This window comes from Protopterus annectens, chromosome 12.part0 (genome assembly GCF_019279795.1).
Source record: "Protopterus annectens isolate FY-2018-M chromosome 12.part0, PAN1.0, whole genome shotgun sequence".
NCBI classification, from domain to species: domain Eukaryota; kingdom Metazoa; phylum Chordata; order Ceratodontiformes; family Protopteridae; genus Protopterus; species Protopterus annectens.
Genome location: NC_056746.1, coordinates 137,539,279 through 137,564,345, shown reverse-complemented (window position 1 = coordinate 137,564,345; position 25,067 = coordinate 137,539,279). Strand labels below are relative to the sequence as shown.

At 43.8% G+C, this 25,067-nt stretch overlaps 1 protein-coding gene across 2 annotated transcripts in view; it reads left to right on the top strand.

Moving 5' to 3' along the window:
- The window catches only part of LOC122816397 (nodal modulator 1-like), an 877,949-nt gene that overhangs the window by 680,623 nt on the left and 172,259 nt on the right, over window positions 1-25,067 (top strand). For both annotated transcript variants that reach the window (XM_044089153.1, XM_044089155.1), the window contains exon 27: window positions 22,516-22,626. In XM_044089153.1, coding sequence (XP_043945088.1) covers window positions 22,516-22,626 — 111 coding nt within the window. The remainder of the gene's footprint in view (window positions 1-22,515; window positions 22,627-25,067) is intronic.

Below are 25,067 nucleotides of genomic sequence, written 5' to 3'. Positions count from 1 at the left end.
TTGTCTGACTCATTCCCACAGGATTGCTTTCCTTGGGTGTCTCCTAGACTCCTCAGTTTAAAAAAACTTTTCTTCCACAGGAGAGAGTAGATCTGTATCTGGATATTTTCCAGAGTTTTTCCACACAGACTACTGTCTCTGCAGGGGATGTCCTCTGCATTCTTGGTGTCATGGCTCCTGTGATTCTTATGCTACCTTCTGCACCGACTACACATGAGAAGAATTCATATGTACCTGAAATCTTTATGGTCCCAATATCAACTCCTCCTGACATTTCAGATTCCGTTTTGGTGTTGGTGAAAAGGGATATTTTTTAGTGGATACACCAAATTTCTTAGAATCCAGGTATCCCATTTCCATCCTCAGCTGCAGCAGAGTAGATGCCTCAGACATTACTTGTAAAAGAAAAACTGTCAAAAGCTTCAAATGCAAACCTATATTCCTTAATACAACAGATTCATCCAAAACACATGACCAAGAAACTCTGGACCATTTGGAAAAAGATTTGCTGGAGGAAGTGAGAAAATATAATGAACACAACCTAGAGATTTTTAAAAGTTGCAAAAAAGAAACATGGACATGGGAAAGAAAGAGAGATCTGTAGCCTAACTGTATAGGATCATAGGAAGTTACTAGTCTAGTGGCCCTGAGGCCCTTATAAGCCTAGCCAATAGTTTAGCTCATCCATAGACAAATCAGCACCCGATGCCCCTGTCCAGCAGGGACTCAGGTGGAATCCCAGAATGTATTTTCTATTTCCCATCCCGTTATCCACATTGCGCTTAAAAAGAGTAAAGAGGTATTCTGCTTAATGTGGAGAGGGAGCCTATTCCATAGATGGGGGATTCTCTGGGACACAAATCTGTCCCGCCAGCAAGTCCTATTGATGTCACAGACCAGGTTGAGGCCGAGTGTGCAGGTTACTTGAGTGGAGCTTGACTTGCAGATATGCAGCAGTCCCATCATGGCGTGGTCCGAGATCGCCTTGTATGCCAGATAGAAGTCACCTCTGAGGACTCTGTATAAAACAGAGTAGAGGGATAAGGCTTTTAGACTATCTGTGTATGGTAGATTTTTGAGGCCTTGTATTCTTCTGTTGAGGAACCTCTGTGGTCTCTCCAGCTGCTGCATGTACTTTGTGAAGTACATGCCGAGTGGGGAATTGTACTCAGTAATGGGCCTTATAAGGGAAGAATACAGGGATGTTATGACCTCTTTGTCCCTGGATGAGATACCCTTACTTATGAGGTGGGCCATGTAGAAAGCTTTCCGTATAGTGGCAGCAACATGGCGGTCAAAAGTCAGGCTGCTATCAATCTGGGTGCCCAAATCCCTCACTACTGACTGCGTGCTTAAAATGTTATTAATGTGATAATTTGTGGGGATATCTCTCTCCCCAAAGGGGACGATGATGCTTTTTTTTGTATTCAGCTTGAGGCCATCTTTCTGGCACCAGTCATTTGTTTGGGTGAGGCCCTCTTGAAGGATGTCCACATCATTAGGAGAATTGATGACAGCTCCCAACTTGCAGTCATCCGCAAACTTAGTCAGTCATAGCCTACTGGTTATGGCCTGTACCTCAGAAAAGTATATACCAAATAACAGAGGCTCCAAGACCGAACCCTGGGGTACGCCACTCAGTGCGGGTCTACTGCTTGAGGTGGCTTCCCCTATTTTGACTAGGTGGGTTCTGTCAGTTTGCCAGTTGTCTACTCATCTGGTAACATATGGAGTGATGCCTGTTTGAGAGAGTTTATCTGTTATGCCCGAGTGGGGAATAGTGTTGAAGGCTGTGGCCAGGTCAGGGTAGGTGGTGTGCACGGTCTTCCCCTCATCCATGGCTTTGGTGACTGTCTGAAAAAAGTCTACCAAATTTAACAGACATGACCTCCCCTTGACCAAGCCAAACTGTGTGGGATTGAGTGTTTGGGGGTTGCCAATGTCCTTATTAATGAGGTCCATGATAATCCATTCCATGGCCTTGCAGATTAGTATGTTAGGCTGATGGGTCTATAATTTCCTGGATCAGTGGATGGCTCCATCTTTGTGTAAAAGGATGACAGTGGCTGTTCTCCACTCAGCTGGGACAAAACCGATACTCAGGCTTTGGTTGAATAGTGCGTCGAATGGTAGTGCAAGTTCCTGCCTGAGTTCATGTAGGATGCAGCCTGGGATGTTATCAGGTCCAATGGAGGCTGTATTTTTTGCTTTGAAAAAGCAGTTATGATTTGATCCCTAGATATAAGGGGAAGGGGGCAGGTACTGGGAATGTCCTGATTTACTGCTGGGGTGGACAGAGGGGTGAAATTTTCGCTGAATCTGTCAGCCAGCAACTTTGCTATATCTTTGGCATTTGTATATGTGGTGTCCTTGACCACCAGTTATGAACAGATCTGGGTGCTACCTTTGAGATTGTGGACATATGTGAAGAAGGCCTTATGATTGTCTCTAGTAGATGTGGCCAATTTGGACTCAATGTTTGCTTTGGAGGATTTCACTAGTGCTCTTATTTGCTTGTTTAGGCTAAGGAGAGAGTACTTCCAGTTGGGCACCTGCTCCTTCTTGGTCCTGGACAGCAATTTTTTTATTTTGTTATGGAGTTTATTTATTGCAGATGTCCACCAGACAGGTTTACTCTTCCTTGTAGAGGATGATTTAGTCTGGTCAGGTATTCCTGATGCCATGCATCTATATAAATGTTTGTATAGTAATTTTGTATAGTTTTGGATACTGATGCCAGTTCCTATAGAGGGGGGAGGGGCTGTGAAGCTGTTTATACCATCCATCAGGAGGGCTATAATCAGCTTTGGAGTAGTTTTTTTCATTGACCCTAGCTAGAGGGGGGGTCGGAGAAGATGGTGACTTTGAACATGCCCGCTTTATGGTGGGATCTTACAAGGGAGGTTGATGCTGCAGTGGTTACTTATGCTGGTTAATACCAAGTCCAAGATATTATCACCTCTTGTGGGGTTTATTGACTAGCTGTTCCAAAGCATTTGCATTGACAAAATTGAGGAATCTGTGGGCATTTGTGTTCTGGCAAGAGTATGTGTTTTTACCTCGGAGGTCTCCTTTGTTTGGGTATGTTTTTGTTGAGTACCTCCACATATGTGGGTGTGTGTTGTGTAGGTGTGGGTGGTTGAGGTGTAATGATTGTGTTGACAACCTTCTCCGTGCCAGATATACTGGCTTGTGAGGGAGAGAGTTTAGACTCCAGGTTCTTAATGTAATTGCATCTCTCACAAATTGTGTTCCTAGGTGGTAGTAGTAGGTGGTTGTCTGTGTACATAAGGCAGTTGTTACACTGTTTCAGGATGCTCATATCAACCAGACTGGCAAGAGAAACCATAGGAAATTGTCCATCCATATTTTTTAGAATCTGAGAGAGAAGACCAGGGAGAGCTAAGGGGTTAGCATTAAGCCCAACTGCTTAAACCAAAAGTAAGAGGCTTAGAATAACACTTGCATTTGTTACTGCTTGTTGATGTTCATCGTGTTTCACTGTTGCAGTCATGACTGTAGGGTTCTCCCCTGCCGGCAGGCAGTCTTCGGTCGGCCAGAATCCCAAAGTCTGGGTCCGGCGTCGGCTGTTTAGCCATGCTCCCTGACGTCAGAGGGCCAGGAATACAAAGCTGACAGCTGACGCCATGTTCTCCAGTCTTTCTTGCCGTGCGGTGATAGCAGTTCGCAAGTGCCGGTCGGCTGACTCCTGACAATTTTTTCTGAACAAACTTCAGTCCGAAGACTTTCTTCTCCTACTCAAAGCTAAGTACCCCTTTGGGGAAACTTTTTTCTTGCTCCAGTCCGATGTCAGAAAAAGTTAATAATTGTATTTCATGTGGGAAGCAAATACCTCATAAGGATTTTCATTCTTACTGTATTCCTTGCTTAGGCCCTGACTACGACGTAGCTAGTTGTCGGTTTTGTGCTAGTTTCAATCAACGTACAATTAAACAAAGGTACGATTTTGCATTTCATTACTTCGGTAGGCGTTTTAATTACAAAATGTCATCGGATACGGTTCTGGCTACCGAAGTTCACAAATGACGCAAGGACAAAGACAGGCCTCTGAGGTCCAAATCAGATGATATCGTTCAAGCAGAGCCAGCTTCAGGTTCAGCCGTCGTCAGTGAGGCGCTTTTGCAGCCCCTGTCGTCGGCCATTTTGGAACCGATGGCCGAAACGGACTCCCACGAGGAGCCAACTAGGCCTTTGAATATTTCTGTTGCAGGACCTTCGGACAATGCTCCTTCGGATGGGTCCGGACCACTGTGCAGGTACCGGCTTCTGAAGGGGTTTTCAGGCCTACTCAGCTTCTAATAAAGGCAAAGACAAAGGCAAAGACTCCTTCCAAATCAAAGACTGCAACACAGGCCTCTTCTGAACCGGCACCCAAGTCACAGAAACAGTTACTTAAGATGGCGGAGGACTTACTTACTATTATTAGGGGTTCACATCCCCCTCCAGATAAAAGGCCAAGGCAGGATGTTTCTTATGATTCCTCTGATCAGGCTTCTGTTTCTTCAGTTTCTTCTTCTGACCAGGAATATTCTTTCCCTCCTTATGAGGATTCTGATGCTGAGGAATCCATTCCTTCAGCTTCTCCCCCTGAGGATTTCTCTTTTGGGGAAACTTTGCATGAAATGAGGGAACATTTCCACTGGGAAGGACAGGAGTATTCGGAATCTAAGAAAAGACTAAGGGATTTTCTTCTTCTTCCCCAACATAGACCCCTGGCTATTCCTCCTATTTTGGATATTGTGGATGATGCTTTTTCATAGGCTAACTTAACCCCTGACTCTTTTCCTACAGCTCCTGTTAAGCCTGACAGATATTACAGGGTTCCTGATTCCCACCAGTTTTTATACAAGAACCCTACTGCTGACTCTGAAACCATTTCTCAGGGTCCTAAGGGAGTTAAGGCTGCTTCTGCTAAAAACCCCATTCCCACTGAGAAGGATTCCAGATCTTTAGAAAGATGGGGCAAAAAAGTGTACACTTCTGCTACTTTATCTATTAGGGCTTTAAACTGTCAGTTTCATATGCTGAAATACCAGCAATTTCTCTTGTCTGTTTTGAAGCAAAAGCTAACTTCCATTTCCGCCTGTGCAGGTGATAAGGAATTACATGACTTAATGCATGCCACTGAACAAGTTGGGAAGCATGGTTTACACTGTGGATTTGATGCCTTGGAGGCTTCTTGTAGGGCTGCTGCCTCTGGCACAGTAATTAGAAGGCATGCATGGTTAAAGGAACAAAATTTGTCAGATCAAGTAAAAGCTAAATTATTGGATGCTCCTGTTCAGCATAATGTTTTGTTTGGATCTAAGGCTGAAGAAGTGATTATAAAGATGGAGGACAAGGCGAAATCCATGCAAACAGTTAAAGATTTCTTACAAGTACAGCAACCCAGATTTAGTAGGAATTGGCCTACTAAAAACTGGTCCTTTCCCAATTCAGACAGGCCTCAAAGGGGTAGATACAGACGCTCCCGAGGAAGGCCTCAAACACAAGCTTCTTATAGACCAAGACAGTGGACTGCTTCCAGCCTTAGGGGAGGAGAGGACAGGTCGCAAGCTCATAGGAAACAGACTCAATGACTCCCTCTGTTGGGCTGCAGGAACCTCTTGCCTGGAAGCCCCTCTCGGAGGAAAACTTTCTCTTTTTCACCAAAATTGGACTCATATAACCAAGACAAGTGGGTTCTGGATGTGGTTTCAAGAGGTTACAAATTCCATTTTCATACCCTACCAAGGCCAAGCGGATGGCCAGATCATCCAAAACATCAATGGACAGAGGCCTTAAACCACATGGAAGCTCTGTTGGCTATGAAAGCCATAGAACTAGTTCCACTTTCAGAGATGGGACAAGGTTTTTACTCAAGGCTCTTTCTAGTCCCCAGGAAGCAAAATTCATGGAGACCCATTCTGGATATGTCAGTCTTGAACACTTTTCTAGAGATACCAAAATTCAAGATGCTTACTCTACAGCAGCTACTTCCAGTGCTGACCAAAAATGCTTGGATGGTAACTTTAGATTTAAAGGAGGCATATTTACACATTCCCATCAGGCAGGACCACAGGAAATTCCTCAGGTTCAAGGCCGGATCGAGGCACTTTCAATTCTCTGCGCTGCCCTTTGGATTGTCTACTGCGCCCAGGGTCTTCACCAAATGCCTGGCTCCAGTAGTAGCTTATTGCAGACTCAAGGGAATTCAAATTTACCCTTATCTGGACGACTGTCTTATTCAGGCAGACAGCAAGGATGTCTTACTCCAGCATCTACAGTTTGTTCAGAATCTTCTCAAGTTCCTCTGATTCACTGTAAACATAAAAAAGTCAAATTTGACTCCCTCACAACAGATAATTTTTCTGGGCGCTTCTCTAAACACAACAACCCAGATTACATTTCTGACATACGAAAAACAGTTACAGCGGGCTTCAACTTTCAAAACCTTGGCAACTTTAACTTGGCTATCTGCAAGGAGATTCCTGCAGGCTTTGGGTTACATGGCCTCCTGCATTCTTCTCGTACCATATGCAAGACTACATATGAGGAAAATACAGTGGTACCTAAAAAGTGTATGGTCTTAGCATTGCCACAGTTTAGACATACTGATCTTCGTCCTGCCTTGTCTTCAAAAGGAGCTCCTTTGGTGGTCCAAGGCATGTACTCTAAACAAAGGAAAACCCTTCTGCCTGCCTCCTGCCACTCAGATACTAACCACGGATGCCTCAGATTATGCCTGGCAAGCCCATTTTCTGGGCAACTGTCTGCAAGGCCTTTGGACAAAGGATCAGAAGCACCTGCATATCAGTTTAAAGGAAATGTTAGCCGTTCAGAAAGCCCTATTGGCCTTCAGGAATCTTCTACACCCTGGACAACTACTGATATGGACAGTCAACACCACAGTTATGTGGTACATAAACAATCAAGGGGGATCTCATTCCTACCCCCTTTGCAGACTAGCCATGGATCTGTGGAACATAGCTCTAGCTTGCAATCTGGACCTTCAAGCTCAGTTTCTACCAGGGAAACAAAACTTCCTGGCATTCTGTCTGAGCAGAAACCTTTCGGACCCACACGAGTGGATGCTGGACACCGAAATATTCAAGATGATAACCGCAGTCTGGGGATGTCCTCACATAGACCTCTTTGCATCCCACCTCAATCATCAACTACAGATTTTTTGCACCAGGACTTTCCACGAACAAGCTTGGAAAGTGGATGCACTATCATTTAGTTGGAGAAATCTCTCGGGATACGCCTTTCCGCCTCTACCTCTTCTTCCACGGGTATTATTAAAGATCAAACAAGACAAGCCCAAGATGATAATCTTGCTGGCCCCAAATTGGCCTCGACAGTTTTGGTACCCAACTCTGAAAAACCTTTGTCTGGAGCCCCCTTGGATTTTACCACAGTCTCCGAACCTTCTGTCCCAACACCAGGGTCAGGTTCTACACTCCCATGTCAGAACTCTCAGCCTGGCGGCCTGGTTAATCCAGGGTCTTTGATTCATTCTCTCCTACCCAAGCAGGTTATGGATGTCATTTTAGAAGCTAGACGTCGTAGCACTAGAAAATCTTATGCAGGAAAATGGAAAATATTTTGTTCCTGGATGCAGGCTCAGGATTCTGATCCTCTTCTTCCTAACATTCCTTTGATTTTACTTTACCTGACAGACCTTTTACATAAGGGTCTCTCTTTCTCTTCCATTAAGATACATGCCTCTGCTATTTCTGCTCATTATAATACAGACCCTCCAATCTTTTCCCACCAGCTCATGAGACAGTTTCTCAGAGGAGCTAAGAACTTAAGGCCCCCTAGATCTCCTCCCATTCCTGCTTGGGATCTTAACTATGTTTTGGAAAAACTCACCTTACCTCCTTTTGAGCCTGCTGCCACTTCTGACATCAAGTTTTTATCTTGGAAAACAGCCATCCTGTTAGCTCTGACCTCTGCCAGGAGAGTTTCAGAGTTGCAAGCTCTTATGGCTGTGGAACCTTATATTATTTTTCATCAAGACAGGGTGTCTTTAAGGACTAATCATACTTTCATGCCTAAGGTGGTTTCCAAAGTGGCTTTAAATCAAACTATTCACTTGCCAACTTTTTCCCCACTCCTCAAAATAAAGGGGAAAGGATCTTACATTCCTTGGATGTACACAGACAACTACGTTTTTACCTGGACAGAACCAAGGACATCAGGAAATCTGAGCAATTGTTTGTTTCTTATGCTTCAAGTTCCCAAGGTAAAGCCATTTCAAAACAGACCATTTCTAAATGGATTGCTCATGGAATCAGATTTTGCTATTCACACCATGGAAAGCAAATCCCAGGGAGTATAAGGACTCATTCCACCAGAGCTGCTGCCACTTCGCTGCCTTCCTCAGGGAGTTCCTACCAAAGACATTTTGGAAGCTGCAACTTGGAGTTCAGTGCATACTTTTTCAAAGCACTACAATCTACCTCTCTACTCTAAGTTTAGGGCAGGCTTTGCTTCTGCAGTCTTGCAGGGCCTTTTAGCCGCCCCTTCTTCTTTATGACCACCTCCCTTTCATTCTGCTTTGGGATTCTACCCTACAGTCATGACTGCAACAGTGAAACATGATGAATATAGTACAGCTGTGTACACTTACCATAAATGTAGATGTTCAAGTGTCTTCACTGTTGCAGTCTGGGTTTCCCTTCCTCCTGTCCCCTCTTATTTTTACTTTTCTGTGGTTCCTTTTTTCACCATTCTTCTGAGGTGTATTTGCAAAGGGTATGGGACCTTATTCATTTTGGGACTCCTGACATCTGGGGCAAGAAAAACTGGAGAACATGGCGTCGGCTGTCAGCTTTGTACTCCTGGCTCTGGCGCCAGGGAGCATGGCTGAACAGCCGGCCGACCCAGACTTTGGGATTCTGGCCGACCGAGGACTGCCTGCCGGCAGGGGAGAACCCTACAGTCATGACTGCAACAGTGAAGACACTTGAACATCTACATTTATGGTAAGTGTACACAACTGTACTTTTGGGCAAGAAAGCTCTAATGTGGCATAAGAGGATGGCATTTTATACTGTGAATGTCCTGACGTCCCAGGAAAGATGATCTGCCATGCAGGGAAGGAATTCTGTGCTTTTGAAATCGGGCCGGACATCAATGACTCAGTGGTAAGAAGTTCTACTATTCAGGACTTATGCAGTAATGATCTGTATGAACCTCCTGTTATGGGAAGTTCCTACACAGTTTTACTTTGTCTTGGTCATCACAAACTGCACTCTGCTTTCCAGTGCAAAATGAGTAACCATGATGAAAACCTGCATTTCTATTCTGCTGGTGTATACGTTTTCTTTGCCTTTGTAACAGAAAGAGTAGATCATTCAGTTTTTGTGTTTCAAGTGTCACCATATATATGATGTGATTGCTTCACAATCCCTCACTAGATCAACGTATACAGTCTTTGGGCCCACTGTGCTTCAGCCCACGTGCTGTGTAAACCAGTCCAGTTAACCAGTTTGTCCTGAAATACAGTCTGATGTTCTTTGTGTTTCACTGTTGCAGTCATCACATTTGGGTTATCTGCTTGCAGTAGCCCTCATTCGGCCTGATTATCAAAGTCTTGGGTCCTGCATCGGTTGCTGTCTCATCTTCTGTGACGTCAGGTAGTCAGGGGTATAAAGAATGCAGCCGATGCCATTACATCAGTCTTTCTTGCCGTGCGGTGCCCAAAGCAGAAGCAGTTCACAAGTGCCAGTCGGCTGACTCCTGAAATTTTAGTTTTCGAGTTTCAGAACCGAAGTATTCAACTAAAGCTAAGTACCCCATTGGGGAAACATTTTCTTGCTCTAAACCGATGTCAGTAAATTCAATAATTGTATTTCTTGTGGAAAGCAAATACCTCATAAAGATTTCCATTCATACTGTATTCCTTGCCTAGGCCCTGACCACAACGTTCCTTGCTGTCGGTTTTGTGCCTTATTTAAGCAACAAACTATTCGTCGTCGGAATATTTACGCTTCTAAACATTTTGGTGCTCTGTTTAATTATCCAGATATGTCTTCGGTAAGCCATCCGACTACCGATATTCGAAAAAATGCAAAGATAAAGACAGAGACAGGCTGCCTAGGTCCAAAGCTGCTGACGAAGCTTCTCCTAAGCCCGTCGCCAGTTCGCCGGTACTCAGTGAGGCGCTTTCACAGCCCCTGATGCCCGCTACTTCAGATTCGCAGGCCTCTACTGAGACCCATTCGGAGTCCGTATGCCGCGAGATTCTTCAACCGTGGAACCTGCAGATGTCTCTACCTTGGATGGGTCCGGAGCCGCTGTGCAGGCACCGGCTACTGAGGGTGTATTCAGGCCTACTGACTTGCATATTAAACCAATGCCATCTTCTTCTTCAAGGCCCAAATCTCGAACCATGCCTAGAAAACTGATGCCCAGGCCGCATGGTCAGGCCTCTATGCCTGAAAAACAAATGATAAGAATGGCCGAAGACCTTATTACTTTAATCAGGGGAAGCCAACTTTCCCCCTGTAAGAGACCTAGGACTGAATTTGCTTATGATACTTCTGACCAGGATTCTGAAATTTCTGTTTCCTCTGATGACCAGGATTTACCCTTATCTACCTATGGGGATTCTGATGAAGAGGACTCTATTCCCTCTGCTTCTCCCCCAGAGGATTTCTCTTTTGGTGAAACCTTGCATACTCTTAGGGAGCATTTTTGTTGGGAAAGCCAGGATTACACTGATTCTAAAAAGAGGCTTAGGGATTTCTTACTCCTGCCCCAACACAGGCCTTTAGCTATCCCTCCTGTACTGGACATTGTGGATGATGCCTTTTTGGAATCTAGGTTGGCCCCTGACTCTTTACCTCCTGCTCCCAGAAAACCTGATCGATATTACAGGGTTCCTGACTCTCACAAGTTCCTTTTTAAAAATCCCACTGCGGATCCTGAGACCATTTCACAGGGACACAAAGGCATTAAGGCTACTACTGCCAAAAATCCTACCCCCTCTGATAGAGACTCTAGGGCGCTGGATAGATGGGATAAGAAGGTATACACTTCTGCAACCTTGGCCAGTAGGGCCTTAAATTGCCAGATGTTCATCGTGTTTCACTGTTGTAGTCATTACACTTGGGTTATCCTGTTGGCAGGCTACCCGCAGTCGGCCTGAATTCCAAAGTCTTGGTCCGGCGTCGGTTGCTGTCGCCTCTTCCCTGACATCAGTGTGCCAGGGGTATAAAAGATGCAGCCGATGCCATTTTCTTCAGTCTTTCTTGCCACGCGGTGCCCGAAGCAAAAGCAGTTTGCAAGTGCCGATCGGCCAACTCCTGAGATTTCCGAAATTGAATTTCAGATCCAAAGTCTTCAATAAAGCTAAGTACCCTATTGGGGAAATTTTTTCTTGCTCCAGACCGATGTCAGTAAAAGTTAACAATTGTATTTCTTGTGGGAAGCAAATACCTCATAAGGATTTTCATTCTTACTGTATTCCTTGCCTAGGCCCCGACCACAACGTTGCTAGTTGTCACTTTTGCGCTATATTCAACCAACGCACTATTAAGCGTCGGTTCTATTTTGCTTTACATTACTTTGGCCGAAGGTTTAACTATCTAATGCCGCCGGAACAACCAACCAACGGAGTTCATAAAAAGTGCAAGGACAAAGAAAAGGACAGGCATCCGAGGTCCAAAACCAACGACGAAGCCTCTTCTAGACCAGTCGCCGGTTCTCAGTGAGGCGCTTTCGCAGCCCCTGACACCCGCTACCTCAGAGCTACAGGCCGCCTCCGACTCCTATGTGGAGACAACTAGGCCTCTGGAAACTAAAGGTATTGGGCCTACGGAAACTATTCCCTCAAATGGGTCTGGAGCCGCTGAGCAGACATCGGCTTCTGAGGGTGTTTTCAGACCTACACAGCTTACTATCAAGACCACTTCAGCAGCCAAGGCCAAGTCTAAAACACCTTTAAAGACAAAGATACAAGTACAGCATTAACCTGGACAGTCATCCATGCCAAAGAAACAGATGCTTAAAATGGCCGAGGACCTAATTACTCTGATCAGGGGTTCCCATCCCCCTCCTGATAAAAGGCCTAGGCAAGATACTGACTATGATTCCTCTGACCAGGTTTCTGTTTCCTCTGATTCCTCTTCAGAACAGGGATATTCTCTTCCTCCCTATGAGGACTCTGATGCTGAATAATCTATCCCTTCAGCCTCTCCTTCTGAGGATTACTCCTTTGGGGAAACCCTGCACACCATGAGGGAGCATTTCCATTGGGAGAGCCAGGATTATTCAGAATCCAAGAAAAGGCTCAGAAAATTTCTTTTACTGCCTCAGCACAGGCCCCTTGCTCTTCCCCTGTACTAGATATTGCTGATGATGTTTTTTCTGAATCCAGCTTGTCTCTTGATTCTTTACCCTCTGCACCAGTTAAGCCAGATAGGTACTACAGGGTCCCAGATTCTCATAAATTTCTTTATAAAAACCCTGCTGCTGACCCAGAAACAATTTCTCAGGGTCCCAAAGGGGTCAAGGCTTCCACTGCAAAAAACCCTGCTCCCTCTGATAGGGATTTTAGAGCACTGGACAGATGGGGGAAAAAGTTTACACCTGTGCTACTTTAGCTGTAAGGGCTTTAAACTGCCAGTTTCACATGCTTAAATATCAACAATACCTAATGTCTTTGCTCAAACAGAAAATGCTTACAAGCACAGAATGTCCTGAAAATAAGGAAATGCAGGATTTATTGCATGCAGCTGAACAAGTGGGAAAGCATACTTTGCAATGTGGTTTTGATTCATTAGAGGCTTCTTGCAGAGCCGCACTTACAGGTTCTGTCATTCAAAGGCATGCTTGGTTAAAAGAACAAAGTTTACCTGATCATGTTAAAGCAAAATTGTTGGATGTTCCATTACAGCATGATACTTTGTTTGGTGTTAAGGGAGAAGAGGTGTTAAAGAAAATGGAGGATAAAGCAAAATCAATGCAGACAGTAAAGGATTTCTTACAGGTTCAGCTACCCAGATTTAGCAGGAACTGGCCTTCTAAAAATTGGTCCTTTCCAGTGTCAGACAGGCCACAAAGAGGCAGATACAGATGCCCAAGAGGCAGATCTCAGCCTCAAGGCTCATACAGACCTAAGCAATGGGGTGCTTCAGCCCCCAAAGGCGGAGAAGGTAAATCACAACCTTATAGGAAGCAGTCCCAATGACTTCCCTCTACCAATGCCAAGCACTTACCTTTTGGCAGCACCCTAAGGGGGAAAACTAGCACTTTTCTCACAAAATTGGCACATGATCACCCAGGACAAATGGGTACTGAATATTGTTTTCCAGGGTTACAGATTCCACTTTCACACCCTACCAAGGCCAAAAGGTATGCCAGGCCTGTCGCACAATCAATGGGCAGAGGCACAAAAACAAATTTCTGCTCTCATGGACATGAAGGCTATTCAAAAAGTACCACAGCAAGAGCAGGGACAAGGATTCTACTCAAGACTTTTCTTGGTACCCAGAAAGGACAAAGCTTGGAGATCAATACTGGACCTGTCTACTCTAAATACTTTCCTGGACGTTCCAAAATTCAAAATGTTGACACTGCAGCAACTTCTATCCATGCTGGGAAAAAAGGCTTGGCTAGTTACTTTGGACCACAAAGAGGCATACCTGCATGTCCCAATCAGACAATCTTGCAGAAGATACCTCAGATTCATAGCTGGCTCAATGCATTACCAATTCTCTGCACTGCCCTTTGGCTTATCTACTGCGCCCAGGGTCTTCACAAAATGCCTGGCACCAGTAATTGCATTTTGCAGACAAAAAGGAATTCAAATATATCCCTACTTGGACGACTGCCTGATTCAAGCAGACAGCAAGGACATTCTACTAAAGCATCTGGCGTTTGTAAAAAGATTACTAACTTGCCTAGGGTACACAGTAAGCGAAAACAAATCAAAACTAGTGCCCTCTCAAGAGATAATATTCCTGGGTGCAAGCTTAAATACAACTGCCCAGATGGCTTATCTCACGCCAGACAAACAAAGGCAACTGACTCATTACTTTCAAATGATGGCAACAAAGACCCAGCTACCTGCAAGAAAAATTCTGCAGGCTTTGGGCTTCATGGCATCCTGCATCCTGCTAATTCCATATGCAAGACTGCATATGAGGAAGCTGCAATGGTATCTAAAAAGTGTTTGGACTCAACATTGCCACAGCCTGGAAACAATAATTACTCTCAAGAGTTTCGATGGTGGGCACTGGCCTGTCACCACAACAAGGGACAGCCTTTCACTTTACCCACAGCCAGGCAGACATTAACAACAGATGCATCGGATTATGCCTGGGGAGCACACATGGCGGGAAAATGTATACAGGGCACGTGGCCCACAGAGCAAATGCATCTTCATATCAATCAAAAAGAGATGCTAGCTGTACAGAATGCCCTGACAGCCTTCAAGGATCTACTACATCCAGGACAACTATTACTAAAGACGGATAATACTACAGTTATGTGGTACATAAACAAGCAAGGGGGGGCACATTCCTACCCCCTCTGCAGGCAAGCCATGACTTTGTGGAACACAGCACTGGCCCTATCAAGTACATCTACAGGCACAATTCCTGCCAGGAAAGAAAAATACTTTGGCAGACGAACTAAGCAGAAACCTCATGGACCCTCACAAGTGGAAACTAGATCCACAAGTCTTCAGCATGATAACAAAGAAATGGGGATGCCCAGACATAGATCTATTTGCCTCCCCTCACAACTGCCAACTACAGAGATTCTGCACAAGGACTTATCACTCACAAGCATGGAAGGTGGATGCTCTATCATTCAGCTGGAAAAGCCTAACAGTTTATGCGCATCCACCACTGCCTCCCCAAGGTACTCCTAAAAGTCAGACAAGAGAAGCCAAAAATGATTCTGATTGCCCCAGATTGGCCACGCCAGCACTGGTACCCAATCCTAAAGAGCTTGTCTCAAGGGCCAGCCTGGACTTTACCTCAAATTCCTCATCTGCTGACCCAACAAAACAATCTGATCCTGCACAGCCAACTCAGAACCTTAAATCTGGCTGCATGGCAAATAATATAGACACTCAGAACACACCTCTCTCTCTAAAGCAGTTATGGATGTCATTTTGGAAGCTAGGAGGCCCAGCACCAGGAAATCTTATGCAGAAAAATGGAAGAGATTCTGTGCTTGGAACCAGGCACAAGGACTTGAACCGCTTGTTCCTAATATTCCTCAGATTTTGCAATACCTATCTGAGATGCTGGACAAAGGCCTATTCTTCTCATCAATAAAGATCCATGTCTCTGCCATTTCAGCTCATTACAATACGGAACCTCCTATTTTCTCTCCTCCACTACTAAGACAGTACCTCAGAGGGGCAAAAAACATAAGACCCCCAAGGAGAGCACCTATACCAACATGGGACCTCAACTTTTGTCTTGGAAAAGCTCACACTGCCTCCTTTTGAGCCAGCCAGTACAGCTGAGATAAACTTCGTATCATGGAAAACTGCTCTACTCCTAGCAATAACTTCAGCAAGAAGAGTCTCAGAGTTACAGGCATTAATGGCAGTGGAACCTTTTATCATTTTTCATCCAGACAGGGTTTCTCTCGGGACAAACCCAACATTTATGTCAAAGGTAGTATCCAGCGTGGCTCTTAACCAAACCATTCATTTACCAACCTTTTATCCAAATCCCCAGAATAAAGGGGAGAGACTTCTGCACTCTTTGGACATACACAGACAGCTACACTTCTACTTGGACAAAACAAAAGCTTTCAGAAAAACTGAGCAACTTTTTGTGGCATACGCTGCAGGATCACAAGGAAAGGCTATCTCAAAGCAGACTATTTCAAAATGGATAGGACACTGCATTCGTTTCTGCTATGCACAGCATGGCAAATCAGTGCCTAAAAATATTAGGCCACATTCTACCAGGGCAGCAGCCACATCAGCAGCCTTTCTCAGAGGAGTACCAACCAAGGAAATTTTGGAGGCTGCAACTTGGAGTTCAGTGCACACTTTTACCAAGCACTATCACTTATCTCTTTACTCTAAGTCCAGAGCAGGCTTTGCCACTGCAGTTCTGCAGGGCCTCATAGCCACTCCTAATCCTATTTAGACCCAGCCTCCCAATCTCAGCTTTGGGATTCAACCAAGTGTAATGACTGCAACAGTGAAACACAATGAACATAGTACAGTTGTGTACCTACCATAAATGTAGATGTTCGAGTGTATTCACTGTTGCAGTCCAGGTTACCCTTCCACCATCCCCCTTTCATTGCTGGGACTTATCTATACTTCTCTATTCTATACAACCTATGTGGTGTATTTGCTTGTAGAGGAAGGTAATGTTTATGTTAGTGCATGCTTTATTATTTGCAAATCTTTAGCCTACCCTTTTGGGAGCACCTGACATCTGGGGCAAGAAAAACTGAAGAAAATGGCGTCGGCTGCATCTTTTATACCCCTGGCACACTGACGTCAGGGAAGAGGCGACAGCAACCGACGCCAGACCAAGACTTTGGAATTCAGGCTGACTGCGGGTAGCCTGCCAGCAGGATAATCCAAGTGTAATGACTGCAACAGTGAATACACTCGAACATCTACATTTATGGTAGGTATACAACTGTACTTTTCATATGTTAAAGTATCAGCAGCATATTATTGCACTGTTTAAACAGAAAATTATGTTGCTTCCTGATTGTGCTGAAAATAAGGATTTACAGGATTTAATGCATTCTGCTGAACAGGTTGGAAAACATACTTTGCAATGTGGTTCTGATTCACTAGAGGCATATTGCAGGGCTGCTGTCACTGGGTATGTACTTAGAAGGCATGCTTGGCTTAAGGAGCAATCCTTGCCAGATCATGTTAAAGCTAAATTACTGGATGCTCCCTTAAATCAGGACCGCCTGTTTGGCAACAAAGCAGAAGTTGTTCTTAAAAAGATGGAGGAAAAAGCTAAATGTATGCAAACTGTTAAAGATTTCCTGCAAGTACAGCCTCCAAGATTTAGTAGGCATTGGCCCTCTAAAAATTGGTCCTTTACTGCCTCTTCCAAGCCTTCTCAGTCCAAACCCAGATCCAGCAGAACACCCAGGCTTCAGTCCCAGGGTAAGCACAGGACTAAGCAGTGGGGGGCTCCCACTTCCAAATCAGGAAGTAGTAAGACCCCCCCCCCAGTGGTAAACTGTCTCAATGACTTCACTTTAAAACTTCCAGGCATTTCTCAACGGACTGCTCCTTTAGGGGGAAAGATTGCTCTGCAGGCAAAAAACTGGGAACTCATTACCCAGGACAAATGGGATTTAAATATAGTTCCCCAAGGATACATATTGCAATTCCATACATTACCAACCACAAACGGTTGGCCATATCTACCCCCAAATCAGTGGGCAGAGGCTCAAAAGCAAGTACTCTCTCTTAAGCATAAGGGCTATTCATACAGTACCAGAAGAGGAAAAGGGACAAGGTTTTTACTCAAGACTCTTTCTGGTAACCAGAAAAGACAACTCATGGCATCCTATCCTGGACCTATCTACCTTAAACACCTTTTTGGTGATTCCAAAATTCAAGATGCTTACTCTTCACCAGTTGCTTCCTGTGCTAGGCAAAGATGCCTGGTTGGCAACACTCGATTTAAAGGAAGCCTACCTGCATATCCCAATCAGGGAATCTTGCAGAAGATACCTACGCTTCAAAGCAGGCTACTTGCACTATCAGTTCTCTGCACTGCCCTTTGGCTTATCTACTGTGCCCAGGGTATTCACAAAGTGCCTAGTTCCAGTCATTGCATTTTGCAGGCAAAGAAATATTCAAATGTATCCATACCCGGACGATTGTCTAATTCAGGCAGAAAGCCAGGACATACTTTTGAATCATCTGGCGTTTGTACAGAAGGTGCTAACTTGTCTGGGGTACACCATAAACGAAAAGAAATCACATCTGGTACCTTGTCAACAAATTATATTCCTGGGAGCAAGCTTGAATACAACTTCCCAGATGGCTTTCCTCACGCCAGAGAAACAAATTCATTTGACAACTTACTTCAAACTAATGGCCACAAAAACCTTGCTATCTGCAAGGCAAATACTGCAAGCCTTTGGGGTTCATGGCCTCCTGCATTCTACTAATTCCATATGCAAGACTGCATATGAGGAAACTACAAGTGGCATCTAAAAAGCCTATGGTGTCAACATTCTGAGGACCTAGAAGCAATGATTCCTATCATACCTTGCCTACGGTTAGAGTTCCTTTGGTGAGCAGAGGCCTGCCACCAAAACAAGGGACTACCATTCACTCTACCCCCTGCCGCCCAAACTAACAACAGACACATCAGACTATGCATGGGGGGCTCACCTGGCAGGGAAGTGCATTCAGGGCAAATGCAACCCAAGTCAAATGCACCTGCATATCAATCAAAAAGAAATGTTAGATGTACAAAATGCTCTGACAGCCTTCAAGGACCGCATTCTTCCAGGTCAATTAATGGTAAAGACGGACAACACCACTGTTATGTGGTACATAAACAAGCAGGGAGGCACCCATTCCTACCCCCTCTGCAGACTAGCCATGGCTCTGTGGAACACAGCCTTGAGCTACCAAGTGCATCTGCAGGCTCAATTCCTGCCAGGAAAACTAAATACACTGGCAGACAAACTAAACAGAAATCTCATGGATCCACATGAGTGGAAACTGGAACTAAAGACTTTCAACATGTTGACAGACAAATGGGAAGCCTAGATATAGACCTGTTTGCCTCCCCCCCAGAACTACCAATTGGACAAAGTCTGCACGAGGACTCCCCACAAACAAGCTTGGAAAGTGGATGCTCTGTCCTTCAGCTTATGCCTTTCCTCCTCTGCCTCCCCTACCCAAGGTACTACTAAGGATCAAACAGGACAATACTGATTGCACCAGACTGGCCACGCCAGCACTGGTACCCCCTCTTGCGCAGTGTCACTGCTGGCTCCATGGCACCTGCCTCAGACCCCTACCCTGTTGTCACAACAGGAGAACTGGATTCTGCACCCTCAGCTTCAAACCCTGAACCTGGCAGCCTGGCTAATTACCTAATCTCTCCGCTACCATCCCTCAGTAAACAAGTGTTGGATGTCATTTTGGAGGCAAGGAGGCCTTGTACTAGAAAATCTTATGCTGAAAAATGGAAACGATTCTGTGCCTGGAACCAAATTCAAGGGATGGGGCACAGCAGCACCCAATTTACCTCAGATTCTTCAATACTTAACTGAGTTGCTTCACAACGGCCTTTCTTTTTCCTCCATTAAAATTCACACATCTGCCATTTCAGCTCATTATAACACAGAACCACCCCTCATCTCTCACCCACTGCTCAAGCAGTTCCTCAGAGGGGCCAAAAACTTAAGACCACCCAGGAGAGCCCCATCTCCAGCCTGGGACCTCAACTTTGTATTTGAAAAGCTCACTCTTCCTCCTTTTGAGCCGGCTGCAAGAGCAGATTTAAAATTCCATTCTTGGAAAACAGCCTTCCTTTTAGCAATCACTTCAGCAAGAAGCGTATCTGAGTTACAGGCCCTTATGGCAGTGGAGCCTTTCACCATCTTTCATGCGGACAGGGTTTCCCTCAGGACCAATCCCTCTTTCATGCCCAAGGTGGTATCCAATGTGGCTCTTAATCAATCCATTTATTTGCCTACCTTCTTTTCTAATCCACAGAACAAAGGGGAACGGATACTACACTCCTTAGATGTGCACAGACAACTTAGGTTTTACTTGGACAGGACTAAACCTCAAAGGAAATCTGAACTGCTGGTGGTATTTGCTGCAGGGGCAGAGAGGAAGGCTATTTCAAAGCAAACCATTTCTAAATGGATAGGCCATTGCATTCATTTCTGCTATAAGCACCATGGAAAACCTATCCCACAGGGGATTAGACCCTATTAAACCAGGGCTGCAGCTACCTCTACAGCCTTTCTCAGAGGTGTACCTACCAGGGACATCGTAGAAGCTGCTACCTGGAGTTCTGTACATACTTTCACCAAGCATTACCGTTTACCAATTTTCTCTAAACCCAGAGCTGGCTTTGCCACTGCAGTCTTGCAGGGCCTTATAGCTGGTCCTAATGCTATCTAAATGCCTCCTCCCATCCTTAGCTTTGGGAATCTACCCAAATATGATGGCTGCAGCAGTGAAACACGAAGAACATAGTACAGTTGTGTACACTTACCATAAATGTAGACGTTCGAGTGTATTCACTGTTGCAGTCCTGGTTACCCTCCCTCTAGCCCCCCGACTTCTTTTGGCTATACCTTTACTCTCCTTTACTATGCTTAAAAGCTTTTTGGTGTATTTGCTTTTTTGTTGGAGGTGTAACCGTGTGTGTGTGTGTGTGTGTGTGTGTGTGTGTGTGTGTGTGTATATATATATATATATATAAGTGCTTCCCATTCGGGGGGCACCTGACATCTGGGGCAAGAAAAACTGATGTAATGGTGTTGGCTGCATGCTTTATACCCCTGACTACCTGACGTCACGGAAGATGAGACCACAACCGACACAGGACCTAAGACTTTAATAATCAGGCCGACTGAGGGCTACTGCAAGCAGATAACTCAAATGTGATGACTGCAACAGTGAATAAACTTGAACATCTACATTTATGGTATGTGTACACAACTGTACTTTTCTTCTGCTCACTTGGGTACCTCATTAATTTGCATGTTCCTTGTATGCATTCACTGTGTCATAAGTGTGCTCCTTTCAGATCCCCATGTCTTTCACCAGGTGATCGTTCTGCTCTTTCAGATTAGTGATCCTTTTTTGCAGCTTATCAGGTGCATTTGCATAAGTGTTCATAGCGTCCATCTTCTGCTCATTCGTCTTCATGTCTGCAATTTAGTCTCTTCATTTCATTGTATTATGTCAGTTTCACATCTGCCTTCACTGTCATAGTCTCGTGTATCCAGTTGCAAAAAACTTGGAAATGCAGGTCTCTAATCATTGCTTACTTGATTTTGCGTTCTGTAAACTCATTTTCTCCATCAACTTGCTTTTTATTTTCCTCTCTCGATTTTCCTTCTTGGTCAGGTCATATAAAATCGCTTTCTGCTTCTGTACCAAATATTGCACTTCACTACGACGGGAAAATTTTAAGTCAACTATTTAAACATAACCCACAGAGTGAATGGAGAGCACATCATCTCAGTAGAGCACCACCACTAGATGCAGAAAATAACTACTTTTCAATTTATACAGTTCAGTGGTTTATTTGTGATCAGTTGAAATAAATGAGGGCCACCGTAATGATTTTCAGTGTGTTTCTTCCTCTGTGTGTGTGTGTGTGTGTGTGTGTGTGTGTGTGTGTGTGTGTGTGTATGTTCAACATACTAGTGTATGGACACAGCAGCATTTTCAGTTAAGATATGGTTCATTTAGGACACAAAAGATGAGAGTGCAAATCTTGACAATGCATCTGGCTGCAAACGGCATTTAGCACAAATCATGCAACACTCCCTACATGTCACTTTCCATCCATCTGTCCACAACCTCTTTTTCCCATGGCTGTGGAATTTTCTGCCCACTGCAGGCAGGCCATATCATTGTTAGTAAGTCATAGATAAGACATTATTGCAGTCCTGGTAAGATAGATTCACAGCATGGATCACTGCCCCATTTTGTAAGATGCTATGTAGCTTTTGATCCTGGCCATATTCTACAAGTGTAAATGGGAGGTCCTGACAGCACCTGATCCTTCACATACATGACAATGGCAAGATCACAAATGCACAACACAAACTCCACTTGGTTTCCATCCCGTAAAATAATCAGTAGGGAAAGTAGAGGAAAGTGGAGTGGATGGTCATTGGCATGCATCAAGATGGCTTGGCTGTTGTCTGAGTTGAGTTTTTACATGATTTATGTACCTTTGTGCAAGGATCATGTCCAAGCATGTTATTGAAATATATATCTCTTAAGAGTCTGAGTGCATAACGGTCTTCTCACACACACACACACAGTTTTCTAATCACGTCTTCTGGTATCTTGGTAATAGTTCGCTGATGTAATTCAGTAAATCTGTAGTTTTCTTTCCATTTCCTGAGGTACCTAATTAAAGCATTTAACTGCTCTTCTCAGTACAGTTCCCACAGTGTTGTTTATACTCAAGCAATGCAGTGGGCGTATTTCTGCCCTTCACATATGTACATTGTTCTGTAATTGTGAATAAGTGCATAGTACCAGCAACAAAGAAGGTAAGGAATGCATAAGCTTGAGAAAATGTGCACACAAAGTACTGCTTATTGAATTTAGACAAATGTACTGTTTGAAAATGAATGTTAGTCTTGTAGAGCTGGTACAGTAATGCTGTATTTACCAACACTGTAAACCAAGTTTATATACAGGGAATTTATGTACCAATGCTTTGCAGTTTTCCTTCAAGTGAATAGCATTAAAACTTACTGCTGTACTTAGTTTTCTTTCTGAAACAAATGTTTACTACAAATGTGTATTTGCCCTTTTAGGTTGGTGACACTGATACTGAAGGGGTAAACATTATAGCATTCCGACAAATTAATCAATTTGATTTAAGTGGAAATGTTGTCACCTCACCCGAGTATCTTTCAGCCTTGTGGGTAAGTCTTGCAAACTTACTGTTTTTGCTTATACATTCATAGTATTCACATTTAGTTTTTGTTCACTTTGATCAGATATTGAGCAGACTTACTTTTTACTTATGTTAGAAATATTTGCAAACATCTTTATTAGGTCGTCACATTAATACATTAACACGCACATTAACCCTCCCTGACTCCCTCAACGATCATCTGCCTGCTTTCGCATAGCGTTTTCTTTCCCCTCTCCATCTACAGCACAAATATATCTCAACCCGTACCATAAAGAATTTCAACCCCCAAACCTTCTCTGATGCTTTAAAACATACAAATTGGAACCTCATAAAAACCCTTCTTCTGGATGCTGGTGTCTCTCACTTTAACTCAGAATTTACTAATCTGCTAAACTGCTATGCCCCCTCCCTCACATGAACCAAAAGAATCCAACCTAAAACTGCCCCTTGGCTAACCAAAGAGACTAAAACCCTTATGCATCTCTCAGAGACAACTCTTGGATATACCATCAAAAATTCAAAGCACCCAACTCTCTGTCTGAATACAAGCAACTTCAGAATCAGGTAAAAAAACAAATGGCTATCGACCGAAAATCCTACTATTCCAAACTTTAAAATAATCATAAAACCAACCCCAAAAAAATCTGGAGCAGTTTCTCCTCAGTCCTCTATCCTGGCATAAAAGATAACCCCTGCCCTGACCCCAACTCATCTGACCATGTAGTAGCTACTTAATTCAATTCCTTTTTTATTGACTAAATAGCCAGTCTTACCTCATTCCCTAATAATACATCTACTCTCACCTCACCCAATACATCTAATCCTGTCCTTCCAACCTCCAATTATACTCATCTCCCTCATTTTTCTCTCAAGCCTATTTTTACACACATCATTAAAAAACTCCTACTAAAATTAAAAGCCGGTTCTAACACCCCTGACGTCATGCCATCTAACTGAGAAAAATAATTGTGAGTCAACCAACACGGTCCAGGCAGGATAAACTTATGTTGAACACCAAGAATGTATTTTTATTGAAGAAGGCTACTGCTTTCGTGAGGTTACTGCTTCATCAGACCAAATACAAAAGTATGTTAAAACACAGAGATACTTAAAACATAGCATAGCCAATCAACTAAAACTAATTAAAAAAGACCAATTAAACAAAGTGATGTAACACATATCACCGCCTACTCAGTAGGGCTGGTTTAAGGGAGACACCACTATTAAGTCCTGGGTATTTATATGCATGCAAAGAAACAATCCATTTTAACTCACACGTCTCAACAACATTATTAAAATCACCTCTTCTAATATGGAAATGCAAAAGTTGTAAAACTCTGAATTTAAAAGAATTGTGTCCTGGAAACAATAAGGCATGATTAGCTAAAGCATTTGATGTTGCATGGTTACATATGTTGCCTAGGTGCTCAAGTACCCTCTCTCTAAGGTGTCAAGTGGCTTTGCCCACATAGAAACTATCACAGGAGCAACAGGTATCCAAATATACCAAATTGCTGCTCCCGCATGTCGCCACAAATCTGGGTGTAAAAATGTGCCCTGTAATGGGGTGTGTGTGAAACAAAGTCCAGTAGATATGGAAGAGGATGCCTTGCAACTGTGACAAGGAAGCATACCAACTTTCCCTGTAGGTATATGGGGTGGAAGCCTTGGTCCATAACATAAAAGTCTTTTGGTAGACATATTATTCCTATAAGTGAAGGAGGGGTACTCACCCACTATTTGCCTCACCTTATGATCAGCTAAAAGGAAAGGCCAATTCTTTCTTATAATATTGCAGTAATGCTGTATATCACTAGAATATCTTAGAAATACCCTAGGTTGTTGGGCCTCTCCGGACCTTCTGTTATTGATCACAGTCCTCCTCCTAGAGGAAAAATACGGTGTCCCTATGCCTTGTCTTTGTTGCAGAGTGGTATTCCTAGCATTAACTATGTACGTCTGTGAGTAACCTCTCTCAGAGAAGCCATTGCTCAATCTATGTACAGTTTCCTCGAACACAAGTTCATTAATATATAGCCTAAAAGCGCTTAAGCATTGACCATTAAGTATGTTAGAAAAAATATGTGGGGGATGGATGCTGGAACGATGCCGAAGCCCATTTCTCCAACAAGGTTTCCTATATAGTTGTGTCCCTAAAGTACCATCAGAGTTCTTAGAAATGGTGACATCCAAAACAATCAATAGAAATAGAAGAATAATTAACAGCAAACCTGAGGAAATCTGAGGTATTTTCAAGATAGCTAATAAAGTCTAAAAGTTGCCCCACATCACCCTCCCATAGGAAAAAAATGTCATCCATAAACCTGGCATAGTATTTTAAACATATTACTGCTATGTACGTTCTCATTCTCCCACTGTGCTATACTCCCCTCAACCAAACAACTAGCTACCACATACCTCATTCCCTCACTCCTATACCTATCATCA